Here is a 20,398-nt window from a genome sequence, read left to right on the forward strand (position 1 = left end):
TGCAATCGAATTGAATAGCATTTACAATTAAGCAAAGTAAGTGTACGAACAATTAGTTTGTTTAACCGCTACTTTAGTTGGCTGTCCCACTCTGGCACACGATACACTGTTATCGGTTTGACAATCCGATAGGCAAGTGGGCGGGCAGGTATATTGGTAATCGTTGGAAATGTAGAAATGCTAAATTATCGATATCACTGCGTAACTATGCTGTTTAAGCGCTTGAAAGTCCAATCGATTATAGTTTTCTGGCCTATAAATGCCCGCCCATGGCCGAAACTTGAACCCCTGCACCAAGTCCACCGCCCCCAAGAAAGACACCCAGCAAACCGCCTTTAGATTGTTTATATACTGCAATGATCCCGAACCAAATTGATATATTTCTTCGATTTTTTCCGTTTACTGTTGACTTTTCTCTCTATCTCGCAACTAAAAACTCGAAATTGAAATAATAACATTGCCTGCCTTGCTACAACAACACAAAATTGTTTCCGAATTGGAAAAAAAAACAACCGAAACTCGAAAAATAACAACTAAAATTGGACAAAATTCAATGCACTGCACTCTGCCAATCTGCAACATGCAACCTGCAACAAACTGCCAACCTGCAACTGCAACAACAAACGACATGAATGCCCCGGCAACCAATCAATCAAAACAAAACCAACCAAATCAATCAACAATCAATACACCAAACTGATAACCCGAAACCGAAAAAACCAACTCAAACACAATTTTTCTCACTTTTCTCCCCTGCCAACCGAACCAAAAACCAAAAAATAATAAAACCATGCAACATGCAACAACCTGCCACCCGCCTGTCTATCCCGCATTTGCATCCGCATCTCCGCATCGCCCATTGTTCCATTAAACGTCACCTCCAGGTTTTTCCCAAGGCGCCCAAGCTGCAGGCGAGCCAGGCGACCCTGGCCCGCCAGGACACCATCGACGAGGGCGGCGAGGTGGACTCCTCGCCGCCGAGTCGAGACAGCCGCGTGGTCATCGAGGGAGCAGCCGGATCGGCGGGACCGCCAGCGCAGGTGGCCACCACGTCATCCTCGTCAGCAGCAGCAGCGGCGGCGGCGGCGGCGGCGGCGGCGGGAGCAGGATCAGGAGCTGGAAGTGGAGCCGCCGGAACAGCTGTCGTGGCCGTCGTGGCCAGCAAGGGGGATCGCAATCTGGCCCTGGAGCGGGAGCGCCAGATCGAGATGGCCAGCTCGCGGGCCACCACCTCGGACACCTACGATACCGGGCTGCGCGAGACGCCGCCCACGCTGGCGCAGCGCGATCTCATCGCCACCGTGCTGGACATGAAGGTGGACGTGCGGCTGGAGCTGCAGCGCATGCAGCAGCGCATCGGCCGCATCGAGGATCTGCTGGGGGAGCTGGTCAAGCGGCTGGCGCCGGGCACTGGGGGCGGCATGGCCCCGGACAACAGCAGTGGCCAGACCACGCCCGGCGACGAGATCTGCGCGGGCTGCGGCGCGGGCGGTGGCGGCACGCCCCCCACACAGATGCCGCCCACATCGGCGGTGACCAGCCCCGTGGACACTGTGATAACCATCTCATCGCCAGGAGCAACGGGAGCGGGATCGGCGGCGGGAGCTGGCGCTGGTGGCGCTGGCCTGCTAAATCCGGGCGCCACAGCTGTGTCGAGCGCGGGAGGCAACGGCCTGGGGCCGCTGATGCTCAAGAAGCGACGATCGAAGAGCAGGAAAGCACCGGCGCCTCCTAAGCAGACACTCGCCTCGACGGCCGGCACCGCGACCGCAGCTCCCGCGGGCGTCGCCGGATCTGGCATGACGTCATCGGCGCCAGCGTCAGCGGATCAGCAGCAGCAGCAGCAGCCGGCGGCGGACCAATCGCCGACGACGCCAGGAGCGGAACTGCTGCATCTTCGCCTGCTCGAGGAGGACTTCACGGCGGCCCAAATGCCCACAACTTCGTCTGGCGGCGGAGGAGGCGGTGTCGGTTCTGGGGCAGGGGCCACGCCCACTACGCCACCATCAGCGCCCACGGCGGCGGACAGCGGCAGCGGCACGCCCACCACCACGCCCACGGGCAGCGGTACGCGGGGCAAGATGGATTTCCTGTAGCCCCCCGTGAGGGATGCGGAGCGCGAGGAGGACTCCGGCCAGGAGCAATAATACAAAGTCGGAAGAGTAGGGGCCCAGCCACGCCCACTCGCAAGCCTACGCCTACGCTTAGTTAGTCTATATACTTAAGATGCAGCTGTAACCTCAACTCGACACAAAAGCTAACTCATGTATTCAAGCTCTGGAAAGTCCACTGCAACGTATCTGCTCGACATTTGCCGGGGGGTTTTCTCGTAGGGTACAGAATGATTATAAAAGATCTCCTTTAAAAAGTATTTCTAAAATATGTCAACCAGTCAAAAAAAAGATTATAAAAGATCTTCTTTAAAAGGTATTTCTAAAGTATTTAAGCCAGTTAAAATTAATATTTAATCATTTTCATCACTATAATAACATATTAAGAAACTGGAGTCTGAAAATCAAATATTTTTCCTGATTTAAAACATCATCTGTTTCTTAGAAATACTTTTTTAAATTTAGAACAAATTTAAAAAATCTTTAGGAGGTTCTTGGAGAAGTTAAGAAAAAAAGTATTTAAACCTCTAAAGTTTGAAAATCACAATCTCATCTTAGACTCAAAATTAAACTTCTGTTTCTTGGAACATTCGTTATAATAGCTACTTTGAACACACCCAAAATATTGATAATATATTTGGCAACTACATTGAATATCCCCTGATCATCACCAGTTAAAAAATCGAAATCTCATCATTGACTCAAAATTTAATTCAAAGCTTAGGGAATTTTATAGTTATATTCGATATAATGGCCACTTTGAATATACCCAAAATATTCAAAATATATTCGACAGATACTTTGAATAATCCCTGATACCCCCTTTCCAAATTTGTGGGCAAAGATATGTGGCAGTGGATCTTTTGGATGAAAAACTATCTTTTTCGCTATACGAATCTCTACCTATGCTATCCCAAGATCACACACAGATACTCACACACACACACACTCTGAATGGAAGTGCTCGATACTCGATATTCGATACTCTTTAACCGTTACATGATTACGATTATGACTATGATTATGACTACGATTACGATAGCGTTAGCTAAGGATAGCGACTAGGACTAAGGCAAGCATATTGCTTACGAATTTGCTACATTTACTGCAATTATTTACCTTTATATGTATACATTCATATATATATATATACAGAAGCGACGTTGTAAAGGACACAGATACAGATGCAGATGCAGATGCAGATCAGACACAGATACACCCACTCCACACTCAGATATATAGATGTATGTACATAGGGATAATTTTGTGATAACTGCTAGAGGAGGCAAACCAGACGAGAAACAGCTTACAGACCGAAACAATGCCCGTGAATTGTACATAGCCTAAAGCGAAAACCGAAAGCTAACTTTAGAAGGGATCCTACACACACACACACACACACCGACAGCCAGTGTACATAGATACGGACTCATACTAAATATGGATTAACCCGTCCTAACTAACTAGCTTAACGAAACTCGGCTCGCGCACTCCGGCACTCGCACTCGCTTGGCTCCCCACGCAAAGACCCAGCCCAACCCCAACTAGTTAACTCAGCAACAGTGAAGCCTAAGTAGGACCGACAAGCCATAGACAGCAGAGAGGTGGCCGCTAAACGAAACGACAATCGACAGACCTAAGAAACCAGAAACTAAACAAGAAAACTTAGAAAAAATAACGAAAAAAAAATGTAATAGCAAGTCTCTAGTTAAAGGCAAAGATCAGCTACGATTTCTTTGGGCATTGTAAATAGATGAATTGAATTTTAGCAAACATGTTACCACACACAACCACACACATTTTTTGTGATAAAAGAGTTGGCTCGGGCACGAAGCATTAACCTAGCTACTTCTGTTTATGCTGGCATTTGGATAGGCTTGCACTTGGCATCTAGTTTGTAGCGCAGCAGCAGAATCCCGGACAGTTTGGGGGCAAGGTTTCATTACGTTTAAGCATCGGTTGGAGTCCACTTGCATCTCGTTCGGTTGCCGTTTTGATTACCCAGTTGGCACTCGATAATTGCTGTCTGCCATTTGACATTTGATATTTAATACTTACTTACGATACCTAGCGTAGAGGGCCGGCGCAACCGCAGCCCGGATACAAGTCTTCCCTGTACAGTGGGGGGAGTTGGGCGGGTTCCGGCCCGAAAGTTACTTAGTTCTAGTTCTAGTAGATTTTTTCGAATCCCATTCCCCAGGGCGGCCCCAGAGCCGCCATCCGTCGCAAAGCAATTCAAGTGGTATTACTCACCCACTCACCCAGTCACCCAGTCACTCAGTCACCCTCACCCCTAGGCATATGCGTATTTGCAGTACTCAACCAAGAATCAAAAGTTAATGGATAGCGCAGTAAGACCATTTGTTGTTAAGTTCTAGTTGAAAGTTTAACGAACGTAGCGGGCTCACTGTACATAGGTTTTTTTTAACTAACTATAAATCAAATATACCCAAAATGAATATCTACGTATAACTAATAGCTAATTAGCGATAGGCCATTAGGCAGCAAGGAAAGACGGAGATGCGATGGCACTGATACGATAGCAGCCTAGTACTCGTACACCTTCACCCTATCTCGCGCCACCCCCTCCACACCAGCCACTCCCCTTCTCCGGCCCAGCCCAGCCTTGGAGTTATTTTCGGGGGCTTAAGAGCCTTGTAAACATAACCTAAAGTAACTAAACCAACTCAAGCAGCATTCAGCAAACTAGCAACTCAGACCTAGTACTAAAGCCTAGCGTTAGCATTGAAAGTGAACGAAAACGTGAAACTAAAAGTGGTGCAATTACAGTTTTTAGATCAAGCTGAGCCAGCAATTTAGTCGAAATTTATACTGAACAATTTACGGGGGGATACATGCGTAGGAGCAGTTGCAAGTCTCATGTATATACACCCGGGCGTGGACGAAAGACAGCCCAATGCCAGATGGGAAAGGAAAGAAACCCATGCGCCAGATGTTCTGGCCTTCGATTTCGCCCGGAAAACGCCCGATTCAGTCGGATATTTATAGGGATCGGCAGTGGGAGGAGGCTGAAGACCGGCTCGGGTCCGTCTGGTGGGACACTCGCTGAGGGGCGCCAAAGAAACTGATTAAACCATATTGTTATTATAAATATGTACATGTATATGTGTGTACCTCTAGTTACACCTAGATCGATAACGATAACGAGAAGAACCTATCAAAATTAAGCTTTTATACGCCAGAATTTTTTTCTAAACAACTAAAAAACCAAAACGAAAGTAAAGGTAAACTAAAGAAACACTCAAGAATATACACAATTAATGCAAGCCAGAGAAAAAAGAGCAAAATTAACTCACAACACTCAATTAACGAATACCGTTTACAAAGCCCCAAGTGAAAAGTAAATTAATTTAAATATACATTATACAATGATAGGAAAAAGCCTTAACCAGTAAAACACGCGCCTCATTTTCGTTTTTTCCATCTATTACGTATGTAAGTCCCACGGCAATGCTATAAGAAAAAGAACAAAAAAAAGTACTACGGCTAAACCAAACATACTAAAGATACTGAAAAATACCAAACCAAAATACTTAGCATTATGCTCTAGACTCTAGACGACAAAGAACCAAAATTTTACAACAACAAGATGAAACGAGAACAAACGCGATAAAGCAATGTTAAACATTTTCCACCAATTTGAGAGGCATAGTTGCTAAAATACAACAAAAAATACCTAACAAAAAACAGAAACTTATTTCGTACACGCGCCCTTTGTTTTTAAAAATCGAAAAGCTGCCTATTTATATATTTACAAGCAAAATGAAACGAAACGAAATGAGATGAGATGCGATGAGGAGAGAAGAAAGTGAATTACCAATTACATAACTACAAATTTAACAAACCACAAAAATACTACATTTTGCAATTGCAACATTCCAAGTAAAGAAAAAAAATACCAAAAATACTACGAGCCTGTAAAAATAGTTTGAGATCAATTGAGTTTCGGTTTCAAGGCGCCGAAAACTTAGAGACATCAAGCCGCGGCTTTGCTGAGCAGATTTGCAGTTATATACATACACCCACATATACGCCGATATATGTACTATATATATAGGTAGTTTGTACCATTTAAAGCTTGCTAGGACTCGTCCCTGGGCCCCTGATTGAACGCCCGGAGACGAGCCGCGAAATCGATAACAGAAATAGTTGTAACCCTTATTTGAGAGTCGCTGGATTAATGCCTACAGTTAATGTGTATAGTTACTTGATTATTGCCGCATTCGACCCACACTCACTCACTCGGAGCCCAGAATCGGCCAGGCTATGCGCCCGACTTTCCGGGTCTGATAGGATCGCTCGAGGGTGGGAAGCCCAAATCTTGGGCGGCGGCGGGGCAAAGAACACGTTTTCAGAACCGCAGAGAGCGCAGAACAGAAGCTAAGACACAATAAGTGAAAAGAAACAAAGAAAAGAGAAATACATACATAAATGTTTTTAAAAAAATCCAATCTTTTCAATTTCCTATGGGGTGGAAATAGTGGGGCATACGGAATTGAGTTGTGTGGTTATGTGTTTTCAACCTTACTTTTTTGATGAATTGAAGGTAAGTATGAAAGTAAGTAAGTATGGCCTGTCACTTAAGATCATGATGATTAGGATCATTGTAAGGATTGTAAAGTATAGTTTTCATTTAGGATTTATAGAATACTTAAAAGATGATAACTGAAAACAAAGAAAATGTAAAGTTTTGGCTGTGCCACAGATGTATTCGATCTCAAAAAGCTAAGTTTTTAGATATAGGCTTTGTGGTATCAATGGTATCAAAGTATCCTTAAAAATTACTCATACGACATGTAGCCGAAAAGAATTTAGTCCAAAAATTATTCTCCCATTGGCAACCTTGGTAATTTATGGATTTCACTAGAATAATTGCTAAGAAAAAAAGGGAAGTCCAGTAAAATAATAAATGTATATCAAAGTATCCTTAAAAATTACTCAAACGCCATGTAGCCGAAAAGAATTTAGACCAAAAAATTATTCTCCCATTGGCAACCTTGATAGTATATATAATTCACTAAAATATTTGTTACGAAAATAAGGCAAGTCCCAAAAAATGATATATGTATATCATATGATATATAAAAAAAACTTTTGATCAAAGACAACAGTGCGTATGAGTAATAAACTTTGAAGCCTAAAAACTCATTGTTTTTAAATAAATGCTTTTAAATAACACCAGCTAAAACTCAATATTAAAACGTTCCATTTACATTAAGAGTTAGGCAAACAGCAGTTGTAAATATACATTCAGAGTTGATTTTATTGCATCCTTCCGCTCGTCGCATTCATAATAAATATATATATATATAATTTAGTTATTTGCAATAAATATGTAAATGTAGCATAATGTGCTTCTGTTGGAGTGAGGGTGAGGAGGAGGAGGTGTAGGGTGAGGGCCGAGGACGAGGGCGAGGGGTGTCGGGAGGGGTCAGGGGTCACAGGTCAGGGAGCCGGGGCTTATGTACACACTGCTCGCGCTCTCTCCCGCACTAGCTCTCTCTCGCTCGCTCAACTCCGGATTGTACATCAAATAAACAGTGAGTTTTGATCTTTAAGTGGGAGATTCGATACCATTTCGAGTGTTACAAAATAATATTGCCAGGGATTAAATATGCTATGCGCTATTTGCTATTTGCTAATCTGTAATCCAATATCCATCGTTCAAATATCAGCTATCCTAGAAAATATCTATCCGTTCCGTTTGCTCCAATCCGATGTGTGAATTAATATCTAGGGGAGTGATGGGTTCTACTGGGTCTGGGTTTGCTGCTCCTTGTTGTTGGGGCTTTTAATCTCTACAAATATGTACGCGAGTCGTCCGACTGCGACCAGACGCTGGCCCACATGTCCGGCGCCAGCTCTTCGCCGTCGTCGTCGTCCACGTCATCGTCGTCGTCGTCGTCGTCGTCGTCGTCATCCTCTTCATCCGATTCCTGGTGGGCCTTCCACTCGCCACCGGCTCGCGTCCAAGAGTGTGGCTAAAATGTTTGGGCATTGCGACAGACGCCGCAGCCCAGGGCGAACTCCTCGCCGGTGGGCGGATGCATCACGTGCAGCGGGCACTCGTCGCCCAGCAGCTGCTTGGCCTTGGGTCCGGCCGGACACTGCGGCAGCTTGACCTTGGGTATGTTGGTCAGCCGCTGGAAGTCGTCGTGGCAGGTGTCGCAGAAGTGCGTCGTCCCGAAGCAGAAGAACACGGCCACCGAGCAGCAGTAGCGGCACTTGTACTCCAGGAAGTCGGTGCCGTGCTTGGGGCACATCTGGGCCCTGGCCACGTCCGAGCAGCCGCCGCAGACCAGCTCCTCGGGATCGAACTTCTCGCCGATCTCCGCATCGCAGCGCGCCTCGCCGCCGTAGTACGCCTTCTGGCACTTGAAGCACACGTAGTAGGCATACCGATCCATCGCCAGCTGGGTCATGTTGACGTCCTTGCTGTCCGTGTCCTTCACCACGCCCTCGTACTTGATGCTGCAGGCGGAGATTGGGAGATTGGATTAGCAACTGCCCAGGGCAAAGAAGTATCGTTTCCTTACCGCATCAGCGCCTTGCGCTTGACGTCCTGCTTGAGTCCGTTGATGGGCTCCAGGATGTCGGCCAGCAGGGGATGCTGGATGTCCGCCTTGCAGATGGGGCACAGGGAGAAGCCAAAGGTGATGCGTGGTCCGCTCCAGCGCTTCTCCAGCACCGCCTTGCAGCAGTGGTAGTGGAACACATGACCGCACTCCAGCTGCCAAGCAAAAAAACGTAGAAATCAGAGTGGGTTTTCCCAGGGGTATTACCAATATGCTTACATGTATGGAGGGAGCACAGGACAGCGCCTCCACGAAGCAGATCATGCACATGTCGTCCGCATCCTGGGTGAGCTTGGGATCCCTCAGCTCCTCGGCCAGTTCGTTCTCGCGCGCATGGCACACGTGCTGCAGGCAGGGCAGGCACTTCCGCTCGCCCGTGACACCGCCGCAGGCATGGCCACATGGCTTGGTCTTCAGGCACGAGTTGGCCGCGTACTCCTGGCACTGGGCATCGGCGCACACGTTGCCGACCTCCAGCAGGCCCGAGTTGCCGGTGAGGCCGCAGAAGCGGCACCTGCCCACCGCCTCCTGGGGACCCGAGATGATGGTGTGGCTGCCGTCGCGGAACTCCACCATGGCCTTCAGGGTCTTCGAGTCGGCCAGGGCCAGGAGCCAGAAGAGCTTGGTGCGGCCACAGGATTCGTGCAGCTCCACCCGGATTGCCTCCTCCTCCTCCTTGCATACCTGTTACAGAAATTATATATAAAGCGGTTATAAGGGATGATCACGTATTGAACTCGAGGTTAACCCACCGTTCGCTTGTGGGAGCGAGTCTTGCGATTCAGATGCAGGAAGCGATCGCAGTCGCCGCAGAGGGATCCGCAGGTCTCGCACTGGATGATGGCCGCCGTTTCGCCATCGTCGTGGTTGCTGCACAAGGGCCGTGTGTCGCACAGCTTGGACCACTGGCCGGAGGAGAGCTTCTCCACGTGGTCACGCTCCAGAACGCACAGACTGGCCAGGGCGAGCCACAAGGTCGAGGTCTTGGTGCAGTGTTCGGGCGAGCGGTAGATCTCCTCCAGCCGGGTCAAATTTAGAACGGACTCGGCTATGGCCGCCTTGGTGATCTGCGACCACTTCTCGCTGAGCTTACCCTGGGGAATAGAATAAATAAAGGGTAAATAGGTATAAGGCTTGGGAAACACAAAGGCTTCACTTACGCTTGCCAAATCTCTGATGAGACCGATGATGCTCTCCGCCTGCTTGGTGGAGATGACGCCGTTGAGGAACCAGCGCTGGTTGAGGTTCCTCTTCGATTCCTTCCTCGGCGGCAGAGCCTCGAACTGGAAGGGATCAGGTCCCGCCGGCTCACCGGTGGGCGGTCGCGATCTCAGCTGCTGCACGGAGAGATCCAGCGAGCTGCAGAGCCTCACAAAGGCCGGCGTCTTCTCCGGCTGACCGGGCTTGAGAGCAGCTCCACCGCCGGATGATCCGCCACCTCCAGATCCAGATCCAGCTCCTCCTCCTCCGGCAGAGGCCGCCGTGGTCTTTACCTTGACCTGCAGTTGCAGGGACTTGGCAATCACGGCCAGGAATATGTCCAGCAGGCCCAGCCGACTCATATCGAAGTCGCTGGCCGACTGATGGGCGATACTATAGTCCGCTGGCGGTAATCTTTGCACGCCCAGCAGCTCGGCGAAGCTCTCCGGCGATATTTCAGGCAGGATGCGGCGCAGCAAGGCCGTGACCTGTCGCTGCACACGATCGCTGCCGGTGTGCAGCAGGCCCAGGAGATCCCTCAGCAGACCATGCTGCTGCGAGAGATACGAGCGACCCACCACGCTGCCCGACAGAGCCAGCACCATACTGAGCATCTCGAAGCAGTAGGTGTCCGGGGCTCGACTCCGCTCCGGCGAACTCTCGTTGCTCGCGGGAGCGGGCGCTGGCAGGGATTGCAGCTGGGGCGGCTGCTTGAGGGCATGCGCCAGGTTGGCCAGCTCCCAGTCCTCCTTGGCCCGCTGCGCCTCCTTGCGAATCGCATGCACTATGTGGACGATCACCTGCTTCTGCAGGTGCGACAGCTTGCTGCGCGAGAACAGAATGCCCACCATGTGCTCCCTGAGATCGAGGGAGTCGGCCAGCAGGGAAGTGCTGGCCCCGCCGCTGCTCGGTGGTCCAATGCCCGCCGAATCCGGTGGCGCCAGGTCCGAGCCCACGTTGCTGATCAGTTTGCCGAACACCTGACCGGTGATCAGTCGGAAGACCCGCAGGGTTTCGGCCTCGCAGATCTGCTGCTGGATGCGCGACGCATGGCTCAATCGCAGGTGCGGCTGGTGCTTGTGGTCAGAGGGATCCTCCGAGCCAACCGATCCGCCTGTGGGCAGGCCGAGCAACTTGATCTGGCGCACGCGCAGCGTGTTCTCCGGTCCGTGCAGCTCCAGCCGGAAGTGCGTGCAGCTGTCGTCGCAGATCTTCGCCGAGATCCAGGAGCACGCCTTGGGGTCCACGTCCGCCGACTTGATGACATTCGTGTCGCCCAGCGACTGCCCGGCGTAGAAGACCACGTTGAGCACCTTGTTCTGCAAAAATTAGTGGCATAGAGTCACCCAAATCAGAAAAGTGGAAGTGTAGGACTCACCTGAATGTCTCGACTATTGTCGATGTGCACCAGAAGGTAGCGACAGGCGTAGTTCAGCTTGGTCAGGGACAGCTCGATGATCTTGCACTTGTTGCGATCCTCCTCGTCGCTCTCCCAGAACGTTTCCGTTGAGTTGTCCGTCAGGGACTCCGCCATGGCTGGCCGCGAGGAAACGGTGACCTCGAACATACCCGCCAGATCGGTGTAGCAGAGCAGCCGGGCTCCTGCCCCCGACGCGCCCGACGCCACTGGCTGCACCTGGTTGTGCTCGGCATCGCAGTCGGGCTTCACGACCATCGAAACGGCCATGGCGTCGTTCTGCTCGTCCGACTTGGACAGTATCTTCGAGATGTTCCCGAACACGTGCGAGCTGTGCAGGAACTGGTGGTCCGCCTGGCGGAAGCGGATGCCAAAGCACTGGATGGCCACCCGTTGCAGCGGCGAGCCGAGTGGCAGGTGCAGCGTGAGATCCGCCACCGATTGCAGCAGCACGTGCAGCGACTGGGTGATCAGATGGGCGAACCGCCCACTGATCTGGGTGTAGGCCACCGGGTGCTCCAGTGCCGGCTCCGAGGCCTCCTCGCCCCGACCCTCTGGCTGGTGACCTCCGGTGGCGGTCAGTGAGCTGACGAACCACCACATCAGGTCGTGCAGACACACGCCCTGGGTGACGCTCCTCAGCAGCCAGTTGAGCGCCTGCAGGGCATAGATCCTGCAGGCTGCAATCCTTAGGCTCCTTCGCATGGCCGCCCTGAGCCTGTCCAGCTCGTGCTTCTGCGTGATGAACGCCATGGCGGGACGGGCGAGCAGTAGGTTACCCCCTCCGCTTTGTCCGGCCGACTGATCGAATAGCGTGCCTGCCGGATGATCCTTGAGGACTCCTCCATCGGCAGTGGTCGGCATGACGGACACACTGGCCAGCAGCTTGGGCGGCACCAGGCGCCGCAGATGCTCCGAGGGATAGCAGATCAGCAGGGAGCCGTCGCCCTCGCTGGTGGAGTTGTTCCGCCGCCTGTAGACCACCTTCGGCTGGCCGTCCAGCGCCGGTGGCTGGTGCTGCTGGAGCTGCAGATGCAACTGCTGCTGCTGGTGGTGCTGCTGCTGCTGGTGGTGCTGTTGCGGGTGGTTGTGCTGCGCCAGGGACGCCCAGCCCTGGCCCATGGAATAGCTGCGGTGGAACTTGGACAGGTTGCCACCACCCACTGATCCTGGTCCTGCGCCGGCGGCCGTGGAACCGGGCGCCAAGGAGCCGGGCAGCATGTCGTAATTAGGTTCACAGGACTCGTAGGAGATCTCCGACAGGGGCTGTTGGATGAAGGATTGTAGATCTAGAGAGATGCTAGTTGTAGATCTGCCGCTACTCACCCTATCGTAGCCATTCTCGTTCGACGAGGGTCCCAGTCCAAACATTTCGTAGGGCAGGTCCTCGTGTCCCGCCGTGCCCAGGCACTCTAGACAGGCGAAGCTCTCCGGCGCCAGCCAAACGTTCTCCGGCGCCGCCGGCGGTCCGCCCACGAAGCTCTTGCGGAACGCTCCGCTTCCGACTCCTGGACAAAACTTGGAGCCACTCAGGCGGGCCATGCGGCTGCAGCGACTGGTGCTCGGCTTCATGTCGGAGTTGCCCAGCTGGTGCTCGATCACCACGGGCATGGCCACCACGGACATCTGCTGCGGCGATCGCTTGGCATTGGAGCTGCTGGCGGCCAGGCTGCCGACTGCCCCGGACACTGAGCTGGAACTCGAGCAGAGCTCCAGCAGGAACGTGGCGTTCTCCCGCATCGTGGTGTACACCTCGGCGTTGGCTATCAATGTGGTGGACTTGACCCCAAACAAGTTCAGTTCGTTGCCTGGAAGATCGGAAAGGGATTGGGATTAGGACGTTGATCTAGCGTCATCTATCTGTGGGTATCATCTTACCTTCGGCGGCGTTGGACTCCAGTTGGCGGGCGGCACTGTTGATGTTGTTGGCGCTGCGACAGGAGGCGAGGTAGCGATCACGGCAGGGATCGCACATCAGGAACCAGGAGGAGGCGCCCTTGCCGCCCTCGCCGCAGTTGCCCGCCCATCCCTCGCAGAAAATGCCCACTGAGTTGTACCCCTTGCCCTTCGCGGACTTGCCGCAGCCCGGATGGGCGATCCTCATGTGGTAGGTCACCGGCATGGGCAGGAATAGTTCGCAGATCTCGCACCAGCTGCCGTCATCCTTCTTCTTGCGCTTGCACTTCCTGCCCAGGTCCTTTTCGCCGCCGGTTCCCTGGTCGGAGCACTTGCCATCCTTGCCCTCAGTGTCCGCATCCCCGTTGAGATCCCGACTGCCGGGCGAGAGCAGGCGCGGCTCCCTCTGCTCCAGGGCATTCGACTGGACGATCTGGACGCAGCCGGAGCAGATCTGCTCCCACAAATAAACGAGGCACCGCAGGGCTGGCGGCAAAACGCTGACCATCTCGGGCAGAGCCTGCAGCTTCTGGGCCTGCTCCTCGCCGGGATGGGTGCCTCCTGCTCCGAGGAGCATGTTCTTCCGGTACTTGGCGCGATTGTGCAGCGAGCAGTTGCCACTCTTGGTCAGCGACTCCAGGGTGCTGGGCCGGATGTTCAGGTAGTTGCCCGCATTGGCCACCTCCACGGAGTGCCGCTGCTGGGCCTTTTGCTCCCGCGAGAGCTGCACCCGGGGATCGCCGGCATCGCCGCGCCGCGTGACCACCGTGGCCCCCTCCTTGGGCAGTCCCGGGTGGAATTTGAGGAAGCTGGCGCAGGCCATGGCATCGTGGACGACACCCTCGTGCCAGAGGAGGGCGGCAAAGACCGCCCGGATGCTCTCCGCGAAGGAGGGCGGCATGGCCCGCTTGATGGGGCCCATGGCGCTCCTCTTGGCGGACGCCGATGCCGTGGAGGTGGTGGCCAGCTGCAGTTCGCTCTGCTGTTCGCCCTGGCCCGTTGTGGTCGTGGTGATCTGCAGCAGACTTAAGTCGTCCTCCAGGCCACTCGTATCCGTCGTGGGCAGGACGGCACTCCGCTTGGGCGTGTGCTTGGGCGTGGAGAGCAGCGCCGCCGTTTGGCTGGCCGAGTAGTTGGGCCTCCTCATGCTGGCCAGACTGAATTCCGGCTCCTGCGCATCCTGCTGACTGCGATTCCCATTGCCGCGCGGCGAGTCCTGGCCGCCCATGGCGCGCACCAGCTCCCGCACCGAGACACCGGCCAGAGGCGGCGAGTGTGATGGCGTCAGCGGTTGGGCTCCGTCCACGGCATCGCCCTTGAACCACTTTTGCAGCGCCTGCAACTTGATGGCTCCGCCGCCCACAACGCCGGCTATGGCGGAGCCTATGTGGGCCGGCAGCAGCTCCACGGCGGGCAGCGCCTCTTGCTCTGGCTCGCGATCATCCGCATCCTCCTCCTCCGCCGCCCGCTGCTCCTCCTCCTTTTGCCGCTCCTCCTGCGCTTGGGCCTCCCGCTCCGCGAGATCTGCGTGCTTGGAGGGGTAGAGGAAGGGATTGGTGGACTGATGACCGGCCAGGAAGCGCGCTGGCTTGACTTTGGCCGGACTGAGGACCGGACTTGGCTCCGGCTCTGGCTCGGGACTGGCCTCGCCACTGCCCGACGGGCTGACTGGCGGCGGTTCCTCTTCCTCCTCCTCCTCCTCCGCGGCTGCGTCCGCCACGCCCTTGCGCAGCGGATTCACCTCCTTGTCCGTGACCGGCTGGAGGAGCATCCTGGCCAGGTGCTGGTTAAACTGCAGACACCAGGCCTCCGTTGGGTACCAGCCCATGGTGCAGTGCTGCCGAATGGACTCCGTGGAGAGGCGCAGCCAGACGCCGTCGTCGTTCTCGATCTCGTCGATGAAGGAGATCACGCCGCCCACCCGCACCACGCCCACCTGCTCCGACTGCAGCGTGGGATGCGAGCGAATCCGCAGTCCTGAACTGTGGCGCGCCTGAAAGTGGAGATGTTAGGAGAGAGAGTTTCGGTGGATGATGATTATTTGCCTACCTGGAAGCGACGCAGTTTGCTTGGCGCCTGGGGCCTCCTTTGGGCACTGCTCCTCTGAGTGGGTGGCGGCAGGATGCCCTCCTTGACGTCCACGCGGTAGACCTCCTCCAGCGGAATGCCATCGATGGTCACCGCCAGGCAGTAGGCACCCACCGAACTGGGCGTCCACTGGACACTGAAGGTGCCGTCCTCCATGTCCTTGGCGTTGAGGATCTCCGTGACGCGGGTCTGCACCGGACTGGCGTAGCGCAGCTCCTCGAACGAGTAGTTGGTGAAGGGCTTCATGAACGTGATGGCCTTGAAGACCATCTTCTCCTTGGAGGTGGGCTCGTAGTTGAGGCGCGGCGGCGGCGTCATTCCGCCCCAGCCCCAGGTGTCGCCGGAGGCTCGTCGCATCCATAGATTCGGACCGGGCGCAGATACCCCGGCTGCCGCGGCTCCTCCGGATGTTCCGGTTCCCGTTGCGTTCCCATTCGGACCCGAGCCCGTGGGTATCGCCTTGATCTCCACCTTCAGCTCCGGCACCAGCACGGCGTCTCCGTACTGGTCCCGAATGGTGACCGTCACCTGAGAGGGCCAGCCATAGCGCAGTGGCTCCGTGATGGTGTTCAGCTCACATCTGCAGAGCAAGAGAAGGGAAGTGAGAGGGTTAACATATACATATTTGGATTTCGACTGATGGGCGTACTTGTTGGGATCGAGTCGCGACTCCGGCTGCAACCAGGCAGCCAAACGGGCGCCCGACGATCCTGGCGCTCCGCTGATGAAGTCCTTGAGAAACTGCCGCTCATTGGACTGAGATCTGAAAAGGCGAAGGAAAAGGGAATAGAATTAGAACACTTAGGTTTTGACATTGCATTTCTATAAGTAAAGGGATAGCTTTCAAGATCACATTATTGTTCTGTTGATATTAGGAATTTATTTGAGCTATGGGAACGTTCCAGATCTCTTCTTCCGTTCCCACATACCCTGTTTTTCTCTTCCATTCCGCTACCCATACATTCCGTTCCATTTTTTTACTTATTTAATATTTTACTTATTATTTATGTATAATATCAAGATCATATTGCTGTTGTATTAAGTAAAGCAATTTATTTGTCAAGAATATGGAAGCGTTCTTGATTTTTTCTTTCGTTCCAATATATCCTGTTTCATTCCACTGTGTCCCATTTTATGCCTATAAGCATTCCACTCCATTTTATTCCAACCAGGTGCTCGATTTTCTCTTCCGTTCCAATAATCGTACATTCCTGTACCTGCTAACAAATTTCATTCCCATTTATTCCCTTTTGGGCTTAATAGTTCCCACCAATAGAGTAATTAAATAGATAACAAATTTACTAATACGAATTTAATTTAATGACCTCTTATAAGTGCAGGGTAAACCCCAAGCACATTCCATTCTATTCCATTCCTTATAGAGATATTCACACTTATAAAATATGTATATACGTTGTACATATGGATATACTTTAAGAGACCAAAGCGATTTGTAAATAACAATGAAGAAGAAATCTAGACATATGCATTTGTACCAGTCAGAATTTCTCCTTGAAATCTCCTCCCTGGGACAGGGGTCAATGGCTAGGGTCACGGAGCGATCAGGTAGAATTGCAGAGCACTCAAATCCATTGCCTTCCAATCGAATCCAATCAGAGGCGCAGCATCAAAGATGGACCGCCCGGCTGACCTGCGGTTCGCAGGCGGAAGGTGAGTGGCACGTAGGGAGAGCGACTGGAAGTGGCGGGGGCTGGCTGGAAAGGGTCGAAGGGCACGTAACGGCACAGCGGGCGGTGCACGTGTGTGCGTGAATGGACGGGCCCAGCGGACGGGCACGCACATGCCGCGACGTGTGAGAAAATAAGAGATCCTAAGGGGTCTCACAAAACACCCGCCAAATACCCATAGCCACAAGATAAGGTAACGCGCGCCCACCATGGTGACATTTTTGGCGAAGTAACATCGAGATAAGAAACCATTCCTTGGTTATTCATCAACAACCTGGTTCACCTCAAAATCTAGGGTATGCCTTAAGCTGATAGAACTGATCAAAAAACAGAGATCAACAGGTGATCATATCGTTCCTCTTTTTCGGGAAACGGGGGTGTAACGGTGGCGTTTTGGGGAATATATGGAAGTGGAAGGGAAAGGGAAATAAACCGAAACACGCACAAAGCTGCGTACACACACATTTGTTTTATTTACATAAAAAGCAAATAAAACAATACCGAAGGCAAATAAATGCAAACGAAATGGAAAATGGGCATCAAAAAGGGGGATGGTGGAAAGTGGAGTTTGGGTTTTCCAACGAAAACGATAATGTCAGTCGGGGCCCCCAGCGCTGGAGCACTCCACCTCGGAGAGGCGACCCTGCACTTCACGGCGAAAATGAAAACAAAACCCAACCGATATGGCGGGGGGTGGGGGCTTGAGAGCAACAATAACAACAAAGGGCAGCAGCCAACTGTGGCCACGTGTGTGTGTGTGTGTGAGGGTGCGTGCGTGTGCGTGAGCTACCTGTGGGAAACACGTTTCCACTGCAATTTAACCCCAAAGCCCCCCTGAATACACTAAAAGAAATCGTTGCAGTTGTTTCATGACCTGTCACCAATATGAGCTTATAATTCCCAAGCGCTATACGAAGTTCATTTACTTAAAAGTCTTCCGTAAGTGGGTTTTTGTTATCTTGAGCTTATAATTCCCAAGTGTTTATTTCCAAGCGTTAATTAAGTTTATTTAGTTTCGTAAATGGGTTGTCTACCAAGAACTTTTTCCTTAACCTGCATTACCTTATAGTTCCCAACTATTTATTCAGTTAAAAACAAAGTGCCTACACTGTACAAAGACCTTTTTAAAGTTTGAGCTTATAATTCCCAAGTGCTAATTTCCAAGTGTTAATTAAGTGCATTTAGTTCCGTAAATGGGGTCTTTACGAAGAACTTTTTTGTGACTTTGAAGGTATTACCCTGCTTTACCTTATAATTCCCAACTATTTATTCTAACACCAAAAATTCTCTACAAATACCTTTTTTAAGTTTGAGCTTATGATTCCCAAGTGCTTATTTAGAAGCGAAAATTAAATTCATTAAGTTAATTTTGCACTCTGCCCTAAATGGGAATAAGAACTTTTTAAGTTTGAAGGTATGGCTCGGCATACTAGCACCTATAGAAAATTGATTTGTTTTCTGCCACATTTCGTTCAGTGTACTCCCGCAAGCAAATGGAAATGGAGCGCAGAGAAACAAGTTGCGGGGTCCCAACTGGAGTTGCATTGGCGGACAGGGATGGGGCACATCGGGCAGACGTGTGTGTGCTCCCTATGCGGCAATGTAATCGTTCATTCATTCATTCAATTCAGTTTTTATCGTGCCACAAAATGCGGAAGAGTTGTCTTGTCCAAAGGGGCAAAACAACAACGAAATATGAGGGGGACAGAGAAGCCCTGGGAGGGGGACGGACAGATAGGCAAGAGAGAGACAAAGGAATACCAAGTGTATGACATTCGTCAATTTTTTTTATCGCTCACTCAACTCCAGGGAAAAGTCGAACCACTCCGAAATTATAATGGGAAAAAAATGAATAATTTACTAAATATAATAATATAATTTAATTTGCAAGAAGCAAAGAATACTAATTACTATGTATACTATATATTATGCCTAAAAAATATGATTTCCCAAAGTTTTGGGGAAATACAAGTAAGGCCTGGAAATGAAAATCAGAAACAATCTTCAAACTGTTTATATATTAGTATTTATGAATATTTTACGACGCTGCATTATTAATAATATTTTATTTACCTAATGACGATTTATGGTCAAATGATATGGGCATTTTATTGATCCCAACCAATGGAAACGAAAAGCTGTGCTTGTGCTCACTTAGGAATCTCCGGGGATTGCCCTGGCACACCCCCATTATAAGGCCCACTTCGTAGAAACTCTGTTTGGGATGTTTGGTTTGGGTAAGGAAAACAGCGCGACGAGTTCTGAAACCGAGGCCGAAATCACCGACCCAACGACGTAATAATTGAATGGTTCGGAGTGGGGCGGGGACCCGCATTTCTGGAGGTCCCACCCGGAATGATCGGTCCTCCCCCTCCCCAGGGCCACTTCCGCTTTCCGGCTTGCCTTCAAATTGAACGCAAATTGATTTGAGGCCTTAGAACCATTACTACTTAATTTACCCATCCTGGCAAAGGCTTTGGAATAAATACGTTATCTTAATGCTCAAAGGCTTATCAGTTTTGGAAAAGTGATTAATTTGAAATGAATAATGGCCGGAATGCACTACATATAGAGCCGTTTGATACATTTATGCCAACGTACAATAAAGCTGGCTAAACTTTCCAAGTCTTCGGCGTGGCGAAGTTAAAGTATACAAATGCACGACAAAAGATCACAATAAAGGGCGACTTAAAGTGGATTTCATCAGTTCTGTGCTCCTCCTCCTCCGGTTTATCTTCTCCGGCTCGACTGCTCCTTACTTATGTATAGACCCAGCATGAAGTGAAATAAAAAGCAGTTCAGCTGATTTAATTTATCGAAGACCCCGTCGAGAGGCGGCGGAGATCAGCTGAGCGGTCTCCGAGAGAGGAAGTGAGAAAAAGGGCGATGGCGATGGCGAGGGAGGGCCTGCACTGAGCGAAAGTATTTCCCCCTCTTCACTTTTGTACTCAAAAACAAAAGTTTATGGTTAAAATTGTACTATTATACTGGTCATTTTTACCAAAAGTTATTTCTGTGTAACTCTTGGTAGCAATACATTTGATTGGAAATTTTAAGTCTTAAAATATGCTACTTTTAAATTTATAGTGAAATTAATTAATTAATTAGTTAATGATTATTTTTGCGAACTTTCTTTGTAATTTCTTAACACACAATGAATTTGTTCGCTTCTGCAACACTAAAACCTGTTGGGAATTATAGCATATTATTACGATTATGATTACTTATGATTATTTGATTGATTATTTTTAAAATGTAGTCCATTGGTGGGGTACGCATATTTGCAACCTCTTCCCCGATCCTCACTCATACTCATGAATTTAAAAATGTAATCGTTGGTGTGGTGTGTATTTTTACAAACTCTAGACTAGAACCTCTTGGGAATTATAACTTCTGATTATG

General features: G+C 50.8%; 2 protein-coding genes across 10 annotated transcripts in view; one reads left to right on the plus strand and one right to left on the minus strand.

Annotated features, from left to right (window-relative positions):
• The window catches only part of LOC108026293 (potassium voltage-gated channel protein eag), a 59,197-nt gene extending 56,898 nt beyond the window's left edge, over positions 1-2,299 (plus strand). For 8 of the 9 annotated variants that reach the window (XM_050887076.1, XM_050887078.1, XM_050887080.1 and 5 more), the window contains 2 exons: positions 19-36; positions 885-2,299. In XM_050887076.1, the coding sequence (XP_050743033.1) occupies positions 19-36; positions 885-2,096 (1,230 nt within the window). In that variant the 3' untranslated portion in view covers positions 2,097-2,299. The remainder of the gene's footprint in view (positions 1-18; positions 37-884) is intronic. The other variant, XM_050887093.1, reaches the window with a different exon arrangement.
• Positions 2,300-8,113: 5,814 nt separating this feature from the next.
• The window catches only part of LOC108026086 (E3 ubiquitin-protein ligase highwire), a 53,646-nt gene continuing 41,361 nt past the window's right edge, over positions 8,114-20,398 (minus strand). Inside the window, exons 14-23 of the mRNA XM_017096788.3 lie at positions 15,958-16,071; positions 15,270-15,888; positions 13,203-15,213; positions 12,651-13,132; positions 11,286-12,590; positions 9,868-11,226; positions 9,460-9,801; positions 8,927-9,391; positions 8,669-8,862; positions 8,114-8,603 (exon numbers count right to left, since the gene is read on the minus strand). Coding sequence (XP_016952277.1) covers positions 8,114-8,603; positions 8,669-8,862; positions 8,927-9,391; positions 9,460-9,801; positions 9,868-11,226; positions 11,286-12,590; positions 12,651-13,132; positions 13,203-15,213; positions 15,270-15,888; positions 15,958-16,071 — 7,381 coding nt within the window. The remainder of the gene's footprint in view (positions 8,604-8,668; positions 8,863-8,926; positions 9,392-9,459; positions 9,802-9,867; positions 11,227-11,285; positions 12,591-12,650; positions 13,133-13,202; positions 15,214-15,269; positions 15,889-15,957; positions 16,072-20,398) is intronic.

This window comes from Drosophila biarmipes, chromosome X (assembly GCF_025231255.1).
Source record: "Drosophila biarmipes strain raj3 chromosome X, RU_DBia_V1.1, whole genome shotgun sequence".
In the NCBI taxonomy this organism is placed as follows: domain Eukaryota; kingdom Metazoa; phylum Arthropoda; class Insecta; order Diptera; family Drosophilidae; genus Drosophila; species Drosophila biarmipes.